Genomic DNA, 18,626 nt, shown 5'->3' on the forward strand with positions numbered 1-18,626 from the left:
CTAATTTTTCCTGAGAATTATTCACTTTTCTTTTTGGAATAATTTCAGTTTATTTCAAAATCAATGTTTGGTTATAAAATTTCCAAATCCAATTTGGAGTTAGTTTCCAATTTGGAGAAGTGCTCCAAACCTATTTTCCAACTTCATCTTCATAACTTCCAAATAAAGTGCTCTCCTTTCTCCTTTGCAAAGAGTATAACCAAACATAACTCCATTTTCAACTCCAAATTCATAAATTCCAAATAAAGTGAAATATTTGTAATCTATGGTGAAACGCTTATTAACTTATACTTGAAAACTAATCCATAAATCATTTTCATAGATAAAGATTTCAATCATATTGGTCCCGGGTTTGAGCCCTATACCATGCAAATTAAGGCTTGTATTTAAGTGGAGAAAGATAAAGCAGTGGACCTAAGTTTTTATTGGATAACGGATCATCCCAAAGTTCCAACGATTAGGATTGGTTCTTTCAAGTGCTGACGATAGATTCTTGAGCTATGATGAGATGGAGATAGTAGAAGTAGTTTCTGATCAGGTGGCTGTGGCTTTATCCCTTGCCACTGTTCTTGAAGAGTCCCAGACAATGAGGGAGAAAGTAGAAATGAGAAATCGTGTGCTGCAGCAGGCTAAAGACTAAATAGAATGCTATGAAGGCAAGCCAGACAAGGACTTCGTTTCAGAAGGTGATGACCAATGTAATGAGTCGGCCGATGCACTCAATTTTGGGTTTGCTCTCCATATTTCAAGATGAGAAAGCAAGCTTTGCCCAAAAGATTTTTGCTTACACAATGGTGAAAACACACTCTTTTCTCTCCACATCAATAAATGTTGCGATAGAGATATCTTCGAAAGATGCTGGAAGCTTTCCAGTAGAAATGAGTCACTTTCAGTTGCATTTACCAGTCAGGGAGACTTCTTGTCTTGTTAAGTGCTTGTGTATCAATAAGGGCTTTGGATTTTCTACAGATGTTCCTACTTCTTTGCCTAATCAGGTGATGGGCGATTAGAAGAGAACATTTTAGGTTTTGTTACATATGGTAGGACATTTATTAAATGTCTGCATTGGAAAGGGCACTGTTATATTTGGAGTGTTTTTAGAGACTTTAGCTGATGGTGGGAATGACAGTTTGGGGAACAAGAAGACCATGGATGACAGCCGAATATGTGACCATAAAATTTAATATTGGGATTAGTCTTGAAGGCTCTCAATCAGATAGCTCAATCTCCACCATTCACTTTGGTGGAAGAAGGCACAACTTCAAGGAAGTGATGGAGGGCTTGAGTTTCAGCATGTGTGAAAAGCTTGTCCAGGTTAGTTATCCTGAATGTTCTTGCCATTATGTTCTTATTTAAATTGGTTTATCTAGCTAACAATTATTTATAGATGATTAGAGCTCTTGATTATGTATGTAATGTTCATGGCTTGTGTACATGCTGCCATGTAGGTCTGCGTGTAGGTATTGAGTAGGGCTTGACATAGTTTGAGCCAAACCAAAATCTGAGTTATTTGGATTTTCGAAATACGTATTGAATTTTGGATTTAATTTCTAAAATATTTGGATTTTGGATTTTTGTCCAGAAATCCATTTTTTTAATACCTTACATTCTTTTGTTTTGTTTTTGAGAATTGTAACTTGAGTATTAAAGAAAAAGGCACTAGGATAGTGCCAAAACCATAAATACAGAGAGAAAGTACAGCAGATCCAGCTATGAAATCCTAGCAGTTACAGAGAACCTATCAGATCTACTTAGGATAGGATACTGCCTCCTCTACAAAACGTTAAACCAAAAATGAAAAGGAAGAGAGCACTTCATCTTTAAATTCTGTAAGAGCTACTTCTTCCTTCAAAAATTCTTAAACTTCGTTCTATCCAAACTGTCCACCATATACAAGAAGGAACCAATCTCCCCCATTTCTTCTGTCTGACTACACCCTGTTGCAATTCCAATTCCTTAGCAGGTCACTAGTGTTGGAAGGCATACACTATTGGAGTCCCACAATGTAAAGAAAAAGTTGGCACAGAAGACCAGTGACAGAACAATGAAGAAACAGATGGCTATTGGATTTTGTTTGTAAATCACAAAAAGGACATATCGAGCATAATTGGAATCCCCTTCTCCTTAGATTTCTCGTGTCTGGCAAGCTTCTCTTGCCGCTAACCAGGAAAAGCACAAAACTTTTGTAGGAATCGTAACTTTCCAAATATATCTCCAGGGCCATTGTGGTATTTGCTGATCCTAATTACACAATGAATGATAAGCAGACTTTACTGAAATAACACCATCTTCACCAGGTTTCCAGTAAAGCTTATATTTAGGAACTCGGAATTAATTATAGTTATAACTATTAAATCTTTACTTATTTGTAAGAGGTAAGAACTCCTAATATTTAATATTGTAAAATTGACTAAAATTTTACTTCTTAAATCTTTCCGTATTTGAACTATATTAGAAGTCCTAACATTTAAGATTTTAAAATCAATTACAATTTGTTTAACTTACAGCAATCATTTCTTTATTAAACTAACTAATTATCCATCACAATTTATCAACTCACGGTATTAGAAAATAAATTAAAGAGTGTAGCATCATTTTGCATCAATTATTTGAATTCTTTCTTCTACTTTTTTTTTTTGAATTGTATAATCGAGAAAAGTATAGAAACATAACATACTTTAAGTTGTTTCAATAAATTGAGTGCTTTTGTTATTCACTCTCTTTAGTGAAATCTAAACTATTTCTTCCGTTTCAATTTATGTAAAGGTGTTTGACTGGATACATAGATTAAGAGACAAAGAATTCCTTTTGAGTTGAAATCATCTCATAAAGGTAAACAGAAAAGTTGAAAATTAAGTTATTACTAAATATTTAAAGTATGAATCACCATAGCAAAATGGCGTTCACATTTTTACCCTTTTAAAACAAAATTGACTCTTGAAAAAATAGTCATTTTATTATTTTTCTAATTTTTAGAATTTTAAAAAACACTTTTATGTATTAAATTCTTCCTTAGTTGAAATATATAGAAATTTTTATTATTTAGAAAATTTAAAACTGAATAAGATTTTATCTTTTACGAAATAATTACACATTGAATAAAATTGTACTTACAGTGCAAAGCAACCTGATGTTTAGGACTTCCGAAAATACAATTAAGAAAAAGAACAACCTGGTGCACAAAGCATCCCGTGTTAACAGGGTCCAAGGTAGGATCACATTCAAGGAGTGATATTAACAACCTACCTCAATGTAGGCATTATTGGTTGTTTCTATTAATTTTGATGAATCTTTCTTAGTTTGGTGGCATAACAATTCCTTAACGACCAATTACAAATAAATAATGCAGTTGTGACAAAATATCAATTTATTAATGCCAAAATAAGCTAATAAATTGCGATACAATTTCGTAAGTGCTAATTGTTTAAACAAATAACTTATACCATATGTTAATTTAATGGTACAACTTTGTATTACAATGCTTCTTCGTAATGCTAGTATTTATATAAAGTCTTAATCTGTTAATAGCGTAGTAATACAAATTTTGTAATAATCAACATGAAAATACACATAATACATGCATTTAAGTGCTCATGTAATAACGAATGACTTTTTTTACCTTTCAATCAAACGCTATTTCTACAATGCTTTTGTTGAAGCAAGTATTAGAACAAACTGAATGGAGAACGGCTAGAGTAGATCAAACTCTTAAATATGATCATTTATCACTTAGGGGTCGTTTGGTGTGAAGGATAACATCAAACAGTCCCAAGATTAAATTATAAAAAAGGACAGTCCGGTGCACTAAAGCTCCCGCTTATGCGCGGGGTTCGGGGAAGGGCCTGACCACAAGGGTCTATTTTACGCAGCCTTATCTTGCGTTTCTGCCAGAGGCTGTTTTCAAGGCTTGAACCCGTGACCTCCTGGTCACATGACAACAACTTTACCAGTTACTCCAAGGTTCCTCGAGATTAAATTATAGTGCTACTTAATTTGTTGTTTGGTTGACAAGTCCGGAATAACTTATCCCGTGATTAATAATTAGTATCGGGATAAGTTATTCCTCTTCTTGGGTGGTATAGTAATCTCGGGATAACTTATTCCGAGATAAAATAGAGAAGATGACAAAAATATCCCTTTAAACCCTTTTATACATCACTTTTCATATTCATGTATCTTCACATTAATTTTAATACCATGTATAATAACATTTACAATCTTTCACTACTCCTTATTTTTATGATAATTCTTTATATTTTTTAATTAAAAAATTAGACTATACAAATATAATTTTTATTTATTAATTTATTTGACTAATTCTTGTGTTTATTTATGTTTTGATTTCTCTATTACGAAATTACATATTTTTAGTTATACATTTTTAGTCACTTGAAAGGCTAAATAAGATGAAGGTTTTATTTTTAAGTACCATCATGGGAATGCACACAGAAAGATATTTAAGCAAAATATGATGAAGATTTTATTTTTAAGAATGAATAACTAAAGCTTGCAAAGAAAATATAAAAAACTAAATAAAGTGAAGGGTATTTTTGTAAACAAACAACTTGTTCTTAAAATTTATGCAATGCATATTATTTTGAATACAACGAACTATCCCAACATAACTTATCCCATATAACTAATTCCAGTATGACTTATCCCATCATAACTTGTATTCAAACTAAACGACCCCTTAGATATTATAATTCTCTTTCTGAAATCTTATAATGTACTCAAACACATCTTTTAAATATTGTTTATGTTATTTTTAAAAATCTGTTCTTATTAATACAAGGGACACGCACGAGGCGCATACATTATGACTAGTTAAAAAAAAAGGAAAAACTCAAAAAGGTTAGTGAATTGATTGCAAATTTGCAATATGGCGTCCTCGAAATCTGCGAACAACATCTGACTTCTATTTCATTTCAGAGGAACACACTTTCTCTCGCTCATTCCGCCTTTCTTCCTTCTTCCTCTTCATTTTCTCTCCTAAAACCCTAATGGAGTATCCCTACTTCATCAATGGCCCCCAAACAAACCGATCAAAAGCGATGCAATGGTTATTAACTGCCGAAAAGCTCTTAGCAAATCGTGATCTAGTTGGTAGCAAGTCATTCGCCAACGGTGCCCGTGAATCCGACCCAACATTAGCACCCGCTGCTGACCGAATACTTGCCATTGCCGATATCCTGAATGCTGGAGACAAACGTATAAACAATGAACACTTTGACTACTACTCTATCCTCCAAATCCCTCCTAACCAGACCCAAAATGCCGATTTCATGGCCGAGCAGTATCGCCGGTTTAATTTTCTTCTGAAACCTCAGAACGACAATTTCCCGTTTTCTGATCAGGCTTTCCGTCTTGTTGTTGATGCATTCACAGTTCTTTCTGACCCCTTGAGAAAAAGTATGTATGATAAGGAGCTCGGTTTCTTCCTTAACCCTTACCCAATTGTCGCTTCTACACCTACCCCTGTGCATCAGAGTGTTTATCCTTCAATGCCCAGTTCGAATGCAGACCAAATGATAATGAATTTTCTTACTCAAGATCAAGGGTCACATGCTGCTGGAATAAGCTTCAGTGAAGACCCACAAGCTGGAATTTCTATGCCAGTGACATATCTTACTCATGAACAAGAAACTGTGACCTCTATGGCAAGTTGGCACATTGAGCAGCAACCGCAACAACCTGTAACGTTTCTGAGACAACAAACACAACCTGTGACTTCAATTTCATTTTTGAACACAGATGAACCACCTGCTACATTCTTGAGTTTGAACCAACCACAGCCGGTAACCTCTGTGAGAAGCTTAAATAGAGGAAACCCACAATTTGGTATGGGGTTGGGATCAACACAAGGGCAAGAACCGGTGGTTACTGTAGAGCAGCATGGGAATCAACAGAGCCCGGAGAGAAATGAGAATGTGGTGGGAGTCAATGCAAATAAATCTGCAAGTACTGGTGATAATGTGAAGGAGAAAGAAGGGAATGTAGATGCATCAGGTAAGAGGATACCGAGTTTCTGGACTGCATGTCCTTATTGTCTTTTTATGTATGAGTACTCTCTGGATTATACTAATTGTACTTTAAGGTGTCAAAATTGTAAGAGGGGTTTTCAAGCTGTACCAATTGCATCTCCTCCTCCAGTTATTGATGGAAAAAATAGTAGTTTTTGTTGTTGGGGATTTATGCCTTTTGGATTGTCTTTGGAGGATTTTGATAGAAATACAGATAACTCTTCGAGATGGTCTCCATTTTCTCCCATGTTTACCTCTCCGCGATTTGGGGGAATTGGAGGGAGTAATGTGAATAATCTTGGCAGTTCACTTAATGCTGGTGGATCAATAAGTGGGAGTGGACAAAAGCATTTTGCTCCAAGAATATGTGTTTATGGTGATGATGCTGGTGTTTTTTTTGAGGCATCAGAGTCAAGCGAGGACTCAGATGTGGATTGGAATCGGAACAAGGAGAGGAAGAAAGCAAAGAATGTGAAGCGAAAGAGTGCAAGGACTGGAACCCCAAGAAAAAAGGCCAAGAAACAGCACACTGACAAGGCAAAAACTGTTGAAGGGAATAATGATGGCAATTTGCAAGATGGTTTAGCAACTGAAGGTGGCGTAGAAATGCCCATGCTGTAGCAGTCGAGTCAAGTAGCAGAGGTGTCACAAGTAAGACAATAAGACACCTGGGAGGATTGCAAAACACTTGAGGAATTTGATTTGTATGTGGAGTTCAGTAATGAGGTTGAAGAGCCTATAATTCAGATGGGCCGAGAAAATGAAGCAGGGGAGGGAGAGGATGGTACTGTTGATGTAATAGGGTTTTTTGAAGGTCTTGATGAATTCTTAGTAGTTTTCCTATACTTAATGCTGTGGTTGGTGATAAGATGGAGGCTGCCTGTTATCACTCCTTAGTCTCCGAGCAGTTTACAGTAGTAGTTGTTTGCTTGTAGTAGTTATTTGCAGTTTCTCATTCTAGTAGTAGTTATTTCTTTGTAGTAGTTTGCAGTTTCTCATTCCAGTAATGTTAGGAAGTCATGTCCAGTGTCCTAGTTTCTAGGGGTAGTTATCTTATAAGTATTGTATTTGAACTCTATGTTTATCATGAAATCTAAGCAGAAAATTGTTCCATTTTTTGAGTACTTTAACTCAAGAGATTGCAAGTTCTCTCTTAAAGAACCAGCACCATAGGTCGTAGGAAGAAAACAACAGATTTCATCTTGCAGCGTCCCATTACTAGATCCATAACAGGGGACCGTAACACTGCCTAGCAAAGTAAGGCACTTCTTTGGTTGTAGTTGTTGCTTTAATTTTTTGTCTCCTGGATGCTGTAGTTAACAATGGTGTAGAGTTACTCTGGCACTTGTTTTGATGTTTCTATTTTAATGCTAATTTGTTACTATTCTCCTCCGAAGCAGATTCAGTAATCAGCTTACTTCTTCTATCTCCATGCTCCTTGAGTAATCTTATTATTAGTTATCATAGTTTTCTTTATATTGCTTAGTTCTTCCATTCTAATAAGATCATGTTTTCATTTTTAAGAGATGAAATGGGGCTATCATGGGGTCTCATTTCCCACTATATGATCATTGTAAAACAAAGTTTAATTGCAAGTTGAACTCCTGTCTGTGTCAAAAATAGTCATTGCAAGGTGACAACAAAATATCTTTCACTTTAGTTCTGTCCCTTGTTATAGCATGTGACATCAATGTTTTCGACATCTGTAAAATTAATCTTTCAGCCTGGAATGCTCTGAAATGCTAAGCTCCAACAATACTCTCATTTGAGTGTGCTCTTTTTTAAATATTCATGTTTTGTTTTATATGTGATTGGTTGCTTTGAATTTGGATCTCCCAAGTTTTTTGTGATGATGGGTCCATGTTTGATATTGCTGGTCTTTGATGTTTCTTTTTCTTATTCCTAAATGATAATTTTGCTGATACATGTGTGCTGCATATTGTTCATTTATAATCTCATGCAAAATGTAGATATTAATTTTTCATGAGAATCATCACTTTTTTCGGAGTAATTTCACTTTATTTTAAAATCAATGTTTGGTTATAAAATTTCCAAGTCCAACTTGGAGTTGGATTCCAAATTTGGAAAAGTGCTTCAAACCTGTTTTCCAACTCTTATCTTCATAAAATCCCAAAAAAGTGCTCTCTTCTATCTTTTGCAAAACGTATAACCTAACATAACTCCATCTTCATATAAAATCCAATAAAGTGAAAAATCTTTTGAATCTATGCCCAAACGCCTACTAAATTACAATTCAAAACTAATCCATGAATCATAGTCATAGACATAAAGATTTCAATCACATCAGACGCGGGTTTGAGCCCTATACTAAGCAAATTAAGCCTAAAATTAGGATTGGTTCTTTCAAGTGCTGATGATAGAGTCTTGAGCTATGATGAGATGGAGATAGTGGAAGTAGTTTCTGATCGGGAGGCTGTGGCTTTGTCCCATGCTACTGTTCTTGAAGAGTCTCAGACAACGAGGGAGAAACTAGAAATGAGAAATTGTGTGCTGCAGCAGGCTAAAGACTAAATAGAATGCTATGAAGGCAAGCCAGACAAGGACTTTGTTTCTGAAGGTGATGAACATTGGAATGAGGGGGCGGATGCACTCAAATTTGGGTTTTCTCTCCATATTTCAAGACGAGAAAGCAAGCTTTGACCAGAAGATTTTTTTTAACACAATGGTGAAAACACACACTTTTCTCTCCACATCAAAAAAAGTTGCGATAGAGATATCTTCGAAAGATGCTGGAAGGTTTCCAGTAGAAATGAGTCACTTTCAATTGCATTTACTGGTCAGGCGGACTTCTTGTCTTGTTAAGTGCTTGTGTATCAATAAGGGCTTTGGATTTTCTACAGATGTTCCTACTTCTTTGCCTAATCAGGTGATGGGCGATGAGAAGAGAGTATTTTAGGTTTTGTTACATATGGTAGGACATTTATTAAATGTCTGCATTGGACAAGGCTCTGTTATATTTGGAGTTGTTTTAGAGACTGGAGCTGATGGTGGGAATGACAGTTTGAGGTACAAGAAGATAATGCACAACAGATGAATATGTGACAATAAAATCATATATTGAGGTTAGTCTTGAAGGCTTTCAAATCAGATAGCTCAATCTCCAATTCATTTTGGTGAAAGACGGCATAACATCAGGGAGGTGTTGGAGGGCTGAAGTTTCAGCATTTGCAAAAAGATCGTCCAGGTTAGAATACATGCTGTTGTTTTCCCGATTTTTCTTTTCATGATGTTCTCATTTAAGTTGGTTTATCTAGCTAACAAGTATCTATAGATGATTATAGCTCTTGATCATGTATAAGTACTGTTCATGACTTGTGTACATACATGCTGCCATGTAGTCTGCATGTAGGTATTGACTAGGCCATGGCAGAGTTTGGGCCAAACTGAAATCCAATTTGTTTGGATTTTCGGAAACCAATTGGATTTTGGATTTAACTTCTAAAATATTTAGATTTTCGATTTGTCCGAAAATCCAAAATTTTATACCTTATATTTATCCTTACATATCAGAGAAGCCCATGTACCTAATATTAAGTCCAATACCCTACTAAATCAGTCAATGTACCTTATTAGGCTAATGGATAGTGCAAACTGAGGTGCATTCACTGTGACTGTATTTTTCATTCTTATTTGAGTTGTGGATTGTGGCACTGGGTCCTTATGGAAGCATCTTAATTGATATTTAATTCACATAGAATATATCAGGTTTGAGTAATGTTGAATTGAATATGAACTGTTAGTAGTATGATCTATCTATACATGATTTTACTCTGTTTAGATTAGAAATTTCTTTCATAATGGTTTCATTGCTTGAATGAGTATCTATACATGATTTTACTCTGTTTAGATTAGAAATTTCTTTCATAATGGTTTCGTTGCTTGAATGAATATTTTATTTGGATGATTGTCGTGTGAATGTAAAATTATTAAGACAATTTGACATGAATACTTTACTAGGATGTTTATTTTTGCAAGAAGAAGATGCTCAACTTATAATCTCAAAACCAGAAATCTGAGATAATCAAATCGATTAATCCGACACCGGACATAAGCAATCTGATCCAATTGAACTTAATTGAATTGGATTTGGATATTAATTTCTTAAAGCCGAAAAACGAAAATCCAAACCAAAGTCTTCATATCCAATCCGAACGGCCTGAACGCCCACCTCTAGTATGGACTGTGACTTTACTTGGAGATTTAAGGGTAAATTTGAGCTGCATGTTATATTTGTAGTAGTAGAGGAAAATAGTAGAGTGAGTTCGTCTAACCTTACCTAATTAAAAAAAAGAAGGTAAAATGAGTTTGTGTGGAAGTAGTCCGACGTGGAGAATAATACACATCATAATCTAACTTTTTATTGTTTAAGAAATTTGAGACGTGTAAATGGTACATAATATGTGATGATTCGTAGAAGTGTGCCAAACAGAATGCCTTTTTAAAAAAAAATGTTTATTGATTTTGATGGTGGAGAACCTTAGGAAAAGAAAGTTGTTTGCATCAACTGGCCATGAGACTGTGGCGGGATATGTTTAGTTGATTTGGTATTCCTTGGACAATGCCGAGATCCATGAAAGACCTGTTGTTTTGCTGGAAAGCAGGAGAAAGTGTACGGCATGGAATATTGTTCCTATGGCATTGGTGTGGATTGTCTGGAGAGAGAGAAACATGAGGGCCTTTGAAGGGGTAGATTTGAGTTTTTGGCAGTTGAGTAGTAGTCTCTGATAGTTACTTTTTTGAAAAAGGTAAAGTTTAGTCTCTGATAGTTATTTTTGGTGTACCCATGTAGTTCTGGGTTGTATAAAGGATTGAGCGTCTTTTATAGAGAACCATATTGTTTTGTAGGTTCTTTACTTTTTGGTATATTTCTTGTATACGGCAAGTTTGGCCTTGTGATTAATGAAATATATACCTGATAAAAAAGGCGTGTGCCAAACATTTGGAACATCCTAAGATGGAAAATGCATAACCTAAAATGGTCAGAGGAGTTGCATGTTTTTGGATAAATGTTGTGCCGAGGTTGCCAACAAATGCCACATAATGTCAAAAAAATTGAGTTGAATGTGAAGGATTGCTCTACTCCCTTGGGGTTTAGGTTATGTGAGAAAAATATTATTGAATTGTGTCTCTACGTTATTACACAGAGACCCTATTTATAGACACTACAATACAATCCTTTACCAAGTAGGATACTATTTACTATTTCTATTCATATTCCTATTTCTATTCCTATTCTAAGTAGGATTGCATATACCTATTCCTATTCCAACATACCCCCTCAAGCTAGTGCATACAAATCATATGTACCTAGCTTGTTACAAATGTAATTAATACGAGGACCGATGAGGAGCTTGGTGAGATATCTGCAAATTGATCACTCGACTTCACAAAATTAATAGTCAATCTCAATGTGCTCATTCTTCTCATGAAATACTAGATTTGTTGCATAATGCTAGTCAATCTCAATGTGCTTAGTCTTCGCATGAAATACTGGATTAGATGCATAATGTCGATAAAACACAGAGTGATGAATTCCTGAATTGCAGTATTGAACTTCCCAAACCAAGCTTGAGAAGACTGTTTTAGACCATTGAGTGACTTACACAATCGACATACAAGGCTACCAGACTCGCCCTGAGCAACAAAACTAGGTGGTTTCTCCATGTAGACTTCTTCACAATGCAGCAGTCGCCAGAAAGTGGTCAAAACCTGGTATAAAATATATGGATCTTCTCGAAATCAAGAGATGAGTAGAACTCAAAAAAGAAAGTCACTGTAAAACTGGCTGGAACATGCTCATGCGCCGAATTATTAGATTTGATGGATGAAAGTGGTCACAATATGAGAAATTAAATTATATGGGTAGGGTCGGAATGATGACATGATCCTACTGAGAAAGTAAATTATATGGATAGAGTCGGATTGACGGTACAACCCTACTGAAAAAGAGAATTATATGGCTAGGGTAAGAATGATGGCACGACTCTATGCAAATCAAATTTGAGTTGCCCAAAAGATGTATGGAACTACGCAAATCAAATCTAAGGAGTCATCGAAAAGATACATGCTACTATGCAACTCATATATGAGGAAGTAGTTCGGAAAAATTCACGGTACTACACAAATTAAATATGAGAAGTAGTCCAAAGATATTCATGGTGTTACGCAAATCGAATATGAGAAAGTAGTCACCGAAAATATGGCACAATGCTACACAAATTAGATATAAAAATGTAGATCGAAAAGATAGCACGGTGCTACACAAACACGGAAAGATATGAGATTGACACAAAACAGCCGTAGAAAGTCACCGGAAATTGATGCAAGGTGACCTGTCTGATTGAGTTTTCTTTCCCTGAATATGGGGTTCATGTATATATCATTGGCCCTACTTTTGTTAACATAACCAATGGCCAGACGGACGGCATATATGAGTCATAGTCATCCGCCATTGGCGGAAGCTTTTTTTTTCTATCAAGATTGTAGAAGCTCTGATACCATGTGAGAAATATAAGAGAAAAATATTATTGAATTGTGTCTCTACATTTTTACACAGAGTAGGATACTATTTACTATTTCTATTCATATTCCTATTCTTATTCTAAGTAGGATTGTATATACCTATTTCTAGTTTTATTCCAATAGGTTACTGGTAAGATCACCTACTCAGTATCCCCCTTCCCCCTCCGCCCCCTCCCCCCACCAAAAAAGAATAAGAGGAAGAGAAACTTGAATAAATGAAAATGTGACTCCCTCTTTTCTTATCGACCATTACTTAGCTGAAAGATCTCAGAATATGCAGCTTGAGGACTTCTTTTCATGTGTAGGAGATGGTTCTTTAATTACTGTTCATCCGTAAATCTTTAGGTAAAGAGATTTCTAGGATTCAATATGATGGAATGTGTTGGTTTTAAAAGAGAAGAAATTGCAGGAAAAGAATAAAAAAATTCTAAAGGAATGAAAAACAAGAAAGAAAGCTTATGAACTAAAGTTGAAAGATCAATGTATTTTCACTGCAGTCGAAGAATACAATTTATAATAGAAATACTTACTTGTAAACCTAAAAATAAGCAAAAAGATATCTTGATAATACCAAACTCCTCAAGTCTAGAAAATACTATTTATTCAAAATTCAAATAGAAAAGGGATAATTAGTTGACTAGGTCTATCTTAATAAAATTACTGTACTAAAAACTTTGCAATTCACCCTTCGGGGTGGCCCAGTGGTTTGGGCTTGAGACTTCCATGTTGGGAGGTCTCAGTTTCGAAACGCCTGGCAAGGGGTTTGCCTCTAGGGTCGAGTTCGCCGCACTGGGCTTGCTTAGTGCGGGTTACCTTTCCTGTGTGGTTTGCGAGCTATTGCATAAGAGCGAAATTTTTACCCTGTGCGCACCCAAAGGGTAACGGCTGCGGGTTTTCCTTGACATAATAAAAAACTTTGCAATTCTAAATCAAATATTCAACACTCCTCCTTGCTTTAGAAACTGCAAAATTTTGGACTTCTATCTTGGGATCTCCACACTTGATAGCTGAAAGTAACCTTGTGAATAAATCTGCAAATTCATCTTTGGGCTTGTAGTGAACTAAATTCACTTCTCATCCTGAACGCAACTCTTGACTACTAAAATTTTTAAGCATGTCTTCCTGCTTAATTTGCATCTTGAATTTAAACTTACTCATTTTATTTCATGAAACATAGTTAACTCCTCCATAGGTTCAATTCCTTTGAGAATATTGAAAGCTCCTTAAACCTAGTAGGTTCACATTTGCTTGTGCCTTTTCAATTGAAGGATCATCTTCTAATTTTTTCGGCCTATGATCTTTTTCATACTGTAGGAATATCTTTCGGTGGATCAAATGAGAAATGTTTACCTCTCATCTTAATGTTTAAAACTTCTTTTCCAGCACCATCATTGACGAAAATGTTTATCCTCAAAGGATATTTTATATCCTTCTTCTACCAACTTACAAATACTCAACAAGTTTTGATCAATATCTACATAAAGAACATTTGAAATCGCCTTATTACCTGAACTTGTTTTGAGTATGCTAACTTTGGATATTTCAGTATGCTTTAATTTTTTAAACAAACTCTTGTCATAAGTCATGTGGATAGTGCAACCGCTATCAATCAGCCAAAAATTTGATGAAATCTTGAGATACATGTTGCAACAAAAAGATGGTTTTCTTCTTCTTTAGCTTCATTGACCACACGTGCATCTGCTTCATGGTTCTCAAATTTGTTTTTGCAAATCACTGCTTCATGGCCTAGTTGATTGTACTTGCTCCACTTCGCGTCTGGCCTTTTCCAACATATGTAGGGTGGATGACCCATTTTTTCCAGTGCTCACAAGGTGGGTAATTTTTCAAATTTTTACCCCTGCTTCAAGTTTTATGGCTGGCTGCTAAGGCTCCTTCAACCATACCATCTTGCCTCATAAATCTCCTTTGTTGCTATGCCTAAAAAGAATTTAACAACTCTACCAAGATAATCTTGGACAGATCTCGTGTATTTTCCAAGGTAACCGGGCATAGCCAGTAATCTTACCTACCCTGTCAACAATGCCAAATAATCTGAGTATTCCTTGACTATCTCAGAGTCTTTCATTCTCTGCAACTCGAACTCCTCTTATTAAATTCAATACTTGCATTTCTCGAATTCTTTCATCTCCATCATATTCTTTCTTAGATAATCCAAATTTCTTTTGGTGATGTAAGAGACATAATTCTTGTGAAAATAGTTGTTGAAACAACAAAAAACATAGTTGCCTTCGCCTTAAGAGTTCCTGTTTTCTCCTTGTGACTCTTGATTTATGCTATGGTGGAATTATTATGTAGCAGTTTAATTTCATAATCCTCTTCCACAACTTCCCAAATATCAAGAGCCTCCAAGTAAGTTTCCAATCTCATAACCCATAATTGATAATTTTCACTATCAAAAACAGGTGGAGCCATTCGTGAAAAACTATGTTCAGAATCCATCTCTTTACTCATAGGTCCCTCAAGAAAAATGGCTCTCGATACCTTTTGATGGTTTTACAAGAGAAGAAATTGCAGGAAAATGATAAAAAATACTAAAGGAATGAAAAACAAGAAAGAAAGCTTATGAACTGAAGTAAAAAGATCGATGTATTTTTACTGCAGTCTAAAAATACAATTTTATAATAGAAATACTTCTAAACCTTAACAGAAGCAAAAAGATCCGTTGAAAATACCAAACTCCTAAAGTCTAGAAAATACTATGTATTCAAAATTCAAATAGAAATCAACGCCTAATTAAAAAGGCTAACTAGTTGGCTGGGTCTATATTAATAAAATTACTGCAGTAAAAACTTTGCAATTCTAAAGCAAATATTATGCTGGCCTTCAACCACTTTGTCCTTATGTTCTAGTGGAAGCATTTTGGAGGGGTGAAAGTATATGCAGTTGGAATCCTTGTGATGTGAGAAGAAGTTATCTGAAATTTCCTTAGAATCTGTTGCGCCTCTGAATAAAATTGTAATATGGACAGATCAGAAAAACCCAAGACTACAAAAAGCTTAGCATGGAGGTCATCCTTATCGTGAAGAGTTGACAAGAGTAGGATTGATTTTTTTTTTTCTATAAACGTGGTGTACGGGACAGCTTGCACGCAGCACCTCAACAAATTCTACGGGATATCTGTCACCTCCCACTAGCACAAATATTGGGTTACACTGTCTACCAAGGTTGCACAGGCATCAGGTAACTTGTTTACCAAGGCTTGGGCTGATGGAAATAAATCACGTAGTGTTTTTGCCTCCACTGAATTTTGAACACGAGACCTCGTGGTTCTCAACCCACTTCATGGACCACTAGGCCATACCTTGGATGCAACGTATGTACACTAGATGTTTGTTAGCTTCATTTTAGTTCGTAATGTGAAACTAAAATGTCGCGCCCATTTTAGTCACCTGGATAGATATGTTGCGCCCACATCTGCATGCATCAAATGTGGGTGTGAGAGGGACAGAGAAAGGGATGGGGGATTGGCTATATATGAGAATAAAAGATGTGTTAGTAAGGATGCAGATAAAGATGTTGCCTTCATTTATCTGAGCTCAAGGGGGGGGGGGGGGGGGTAGTCTTTGCTGGTTTGTGGAAGTGACCTTGTATCTCTTAAACTCAATCCAAAGTGAGCAGGGAAAGTTCAAGATTTCTTCTTTGGGTCAAAAAAGTTCCGGATTTCTTCTCTTGAAAATGATATTAGCAGAACTTATAAGAAACTCCAGCATATGCCTTGAGAAAATGACACATGTTTTAGAGCATTAGTGGGTGATAGACTGGAACCCCGTACTTGTAAGTTGTAGGTATATCATATATGTTAAATCAACTAAATAGGATGAAGAAGATTAGTCACCAGTTGAGCTTCTGAGAGATCAATTGTGTGTCTAGGTTTAATGTGACAAAATAGTACTCTGTCTATGAATGGGTGCTATACTACTTTTAGATACTCAAATGATACATTACTTATCATGTGTTTCATATATTTACCGTCACTGCCTCTTTATCATATATAACTTCCAATGCAATTGGTACTCCTTTAAGCCTTGGGCTTCTGCAGACAGCACTGCTACAAGTTGTCCTTTACCTTCTGATTGTTAACATTGGAAGCTTCAGTGTTTGGGATTTAAGTTGTATTCACTTTCACTGAATGAACCTTCATAAGAAGTGTGTAAAATAAAGGAGTGCATTCAGTACGACTTCATGCTCTCTATCAAGGCAAGACCCTGTAATCGGAATCTGTCGATTGTTCAAGATGATTGTTTTTGTGGTATGACTACAGAATATGTGATTTTGAAATTATAACATCCATGTTTTTCAATGTAAAATTGTGATTTCATTGTAGTCTTTTTTTGTTTATTTAACTACGGCCTACTGTGGCTGAAACTAGTGTGAACATAGGCCCCGCCATTTTTTCCTTTGGTAAGAATTTCATCCTTAGAATTGATGATTTCTCTTTATTTTTGTTGTCTTATTGTATAAAGTTTTTAGATGCTGCTTATGATGTTAATAAATAATCCAGATAAGAAAACTATTGTCTTTAGTTTCCTTACTTCTGCTATTTGAAGTGGTACATTGGTTTGTGAAAGTGACGCAGTAATAGCCTGGTTACCATATTGCTTACACTGACCTGTATTTTCTTCTTTTTTGCATAAAATTTTCAGATGATGCAGGGAAATATATGGTTGTCCTTGAATGCCCAGGGCCATGTGCAAGTGATGACACTCATTCTGTGATTTCAAGAACAGTTAATCTTTTAGGAAACACATGTTTAAATAGAAACCAGCTCAATGTTCAGAGGCCTTCATGTACTCCTCGCTTATGATGAGACGCTTAATGATGTAAATAGACTGGTAACCAAAAAGTGTTTCAACCGGTTTTCAGTGCCTGAGTGCTCTAGATCCTTCACTGACAACCTTTCAAGTTGTCAGCCAGGATCTTCAAATGCCAGGAATGGATGAATTTGAAGTAGCATTGAGGGTGCGTAAGTTCTTCAGCCGTAGTTGGCCATTGATCATAACCCTGACTGCTAGTTCAGAGGAACACGTATGGTATCTGCCTACAGGTGGGAATGAATGGTCTAACAAGGAAACCTGTTCTCGTACAAGGCTTAGCCGATGAACTTCAACGACTCCTTCAAAGGGGTGTTGGTGATGGCTTGTGGGGTGTAGTACTAATGGTGAAAAGCAAACTTCAAAAGGTTCCTGGAGACCTTAATATCATGCCCCCTTGTGGAGATTGCATTACATCTTTGTTAGAGCAAATCAGCTTCTTCCTAACGATACGTCTACTTGCAATTCAGTTTACTTGGCATATGTTGAAGTGATAATGTCAAGATAGTGGTATGGGTTCCATCATTTTTCCCCCAATAAACAGGAAGGATGTTACTGATTTGAAGAGAGACTTTTAATCCTTGCAAGCTGATACCAGCTTCTCACCCATGATCTCAATTAAACCTTGTGGAAGTCTTAAAGCTTGAATATTGCACCTGACACATTGTTAGTTTTGGTTACAAACATCATTAAACTTTGACTAGTGCTTTTCCTATAACCATGGTGTATAACCATGGTGTTTGGGTCAACGTGTGCTTTCTTCGACTAATCCACCAAGTACTTATTACCTCCTCCGTCAAACACGTGTTTTGTAACTCTCGACCAAACATACTTTGTAAAGCATAGTTCTCGTTTTATTTGCCCTTACTAAATTGTCGAGAAGATTGAGAAAGTAATTTATGAGCTGGACTTGTCACCTGAGATGGATAGAAATGACATAAAAAACGTAGAGAGAATTAGCTTGGATTTATAAGTATTATCGGAGCTAAAATTTTCAATAAAATGATTCAAAATATATAGTAAACACACGAAGAAATCAAGAGTCCTAAAGATTTCAGTCACAAGCAAAATATAAGAAAGACCAAATTATACTTCAAAACTAATTAATGAACCATAGATGAAAAGGATTTCAATCAGAGGAATATCATTGTAACTCAATTTTTTAGCAGATTATAAACTCATACATTAAACCAGAAAGAGTAAAAAATGTCTTTAAACATTTATGACT

At 35.7% G+C, this 18,626-nt stretch overlaps 1 protein-coding gene across 2 annotated transcripts; it reads left to right on the plus strand.

The window, feature by feature from the left end:
* Positions 1-61: 61 nt before the first annotated feature.
* On the plus strand, positions 62-18,095 carry LOC129900594 (uncharacterized). Of its 2 annotated transcripts, XR_008769653.1 has the most exons (3): positions 62-1,314; positions 8,377-9,228; positions 17,231-18,095. XR_008769653.1 is itself a non-coding variant. In XM_055975607.1 (2 exons), the coding sequence occupies exon 1, from the start codon at positions 5,004-5,006 to the stop codon at positions 6,642-6,644; it is 1,641 nt and encodes a 546-aa protein (XP_055831582.1). In that variant the 5' UTR covers positions 4,395-5,003; the 3' UTR covers positions 6,645-9,228; positions 17,231-18,095. The 2 variants fall into 2 exon arrangements, 1 of the variants encoding a protein (XP_055831582.1); XM_055975607.1 differs by lacking the exon at positions 62-1,314 and having other exon boundaries at positions 4,395-9,228.
* The last annotated feature ends 531 nt before the right edge of the window (positions 18,096-18,626 follow it).

Source organism: Solanum dulcamara, chromosome 1 (genome assembly GCF_947179165.1).
Source record: "Solanum dulcamara chromosome 1, daSolDulc1.2, whole genome shotgun sequence".
NCBI lineage: Eukaryota > Viridiplantae > Streptophyta > Magnoliopsida > Solanales > Solanaceae > Solanum > Solanum dulcamara.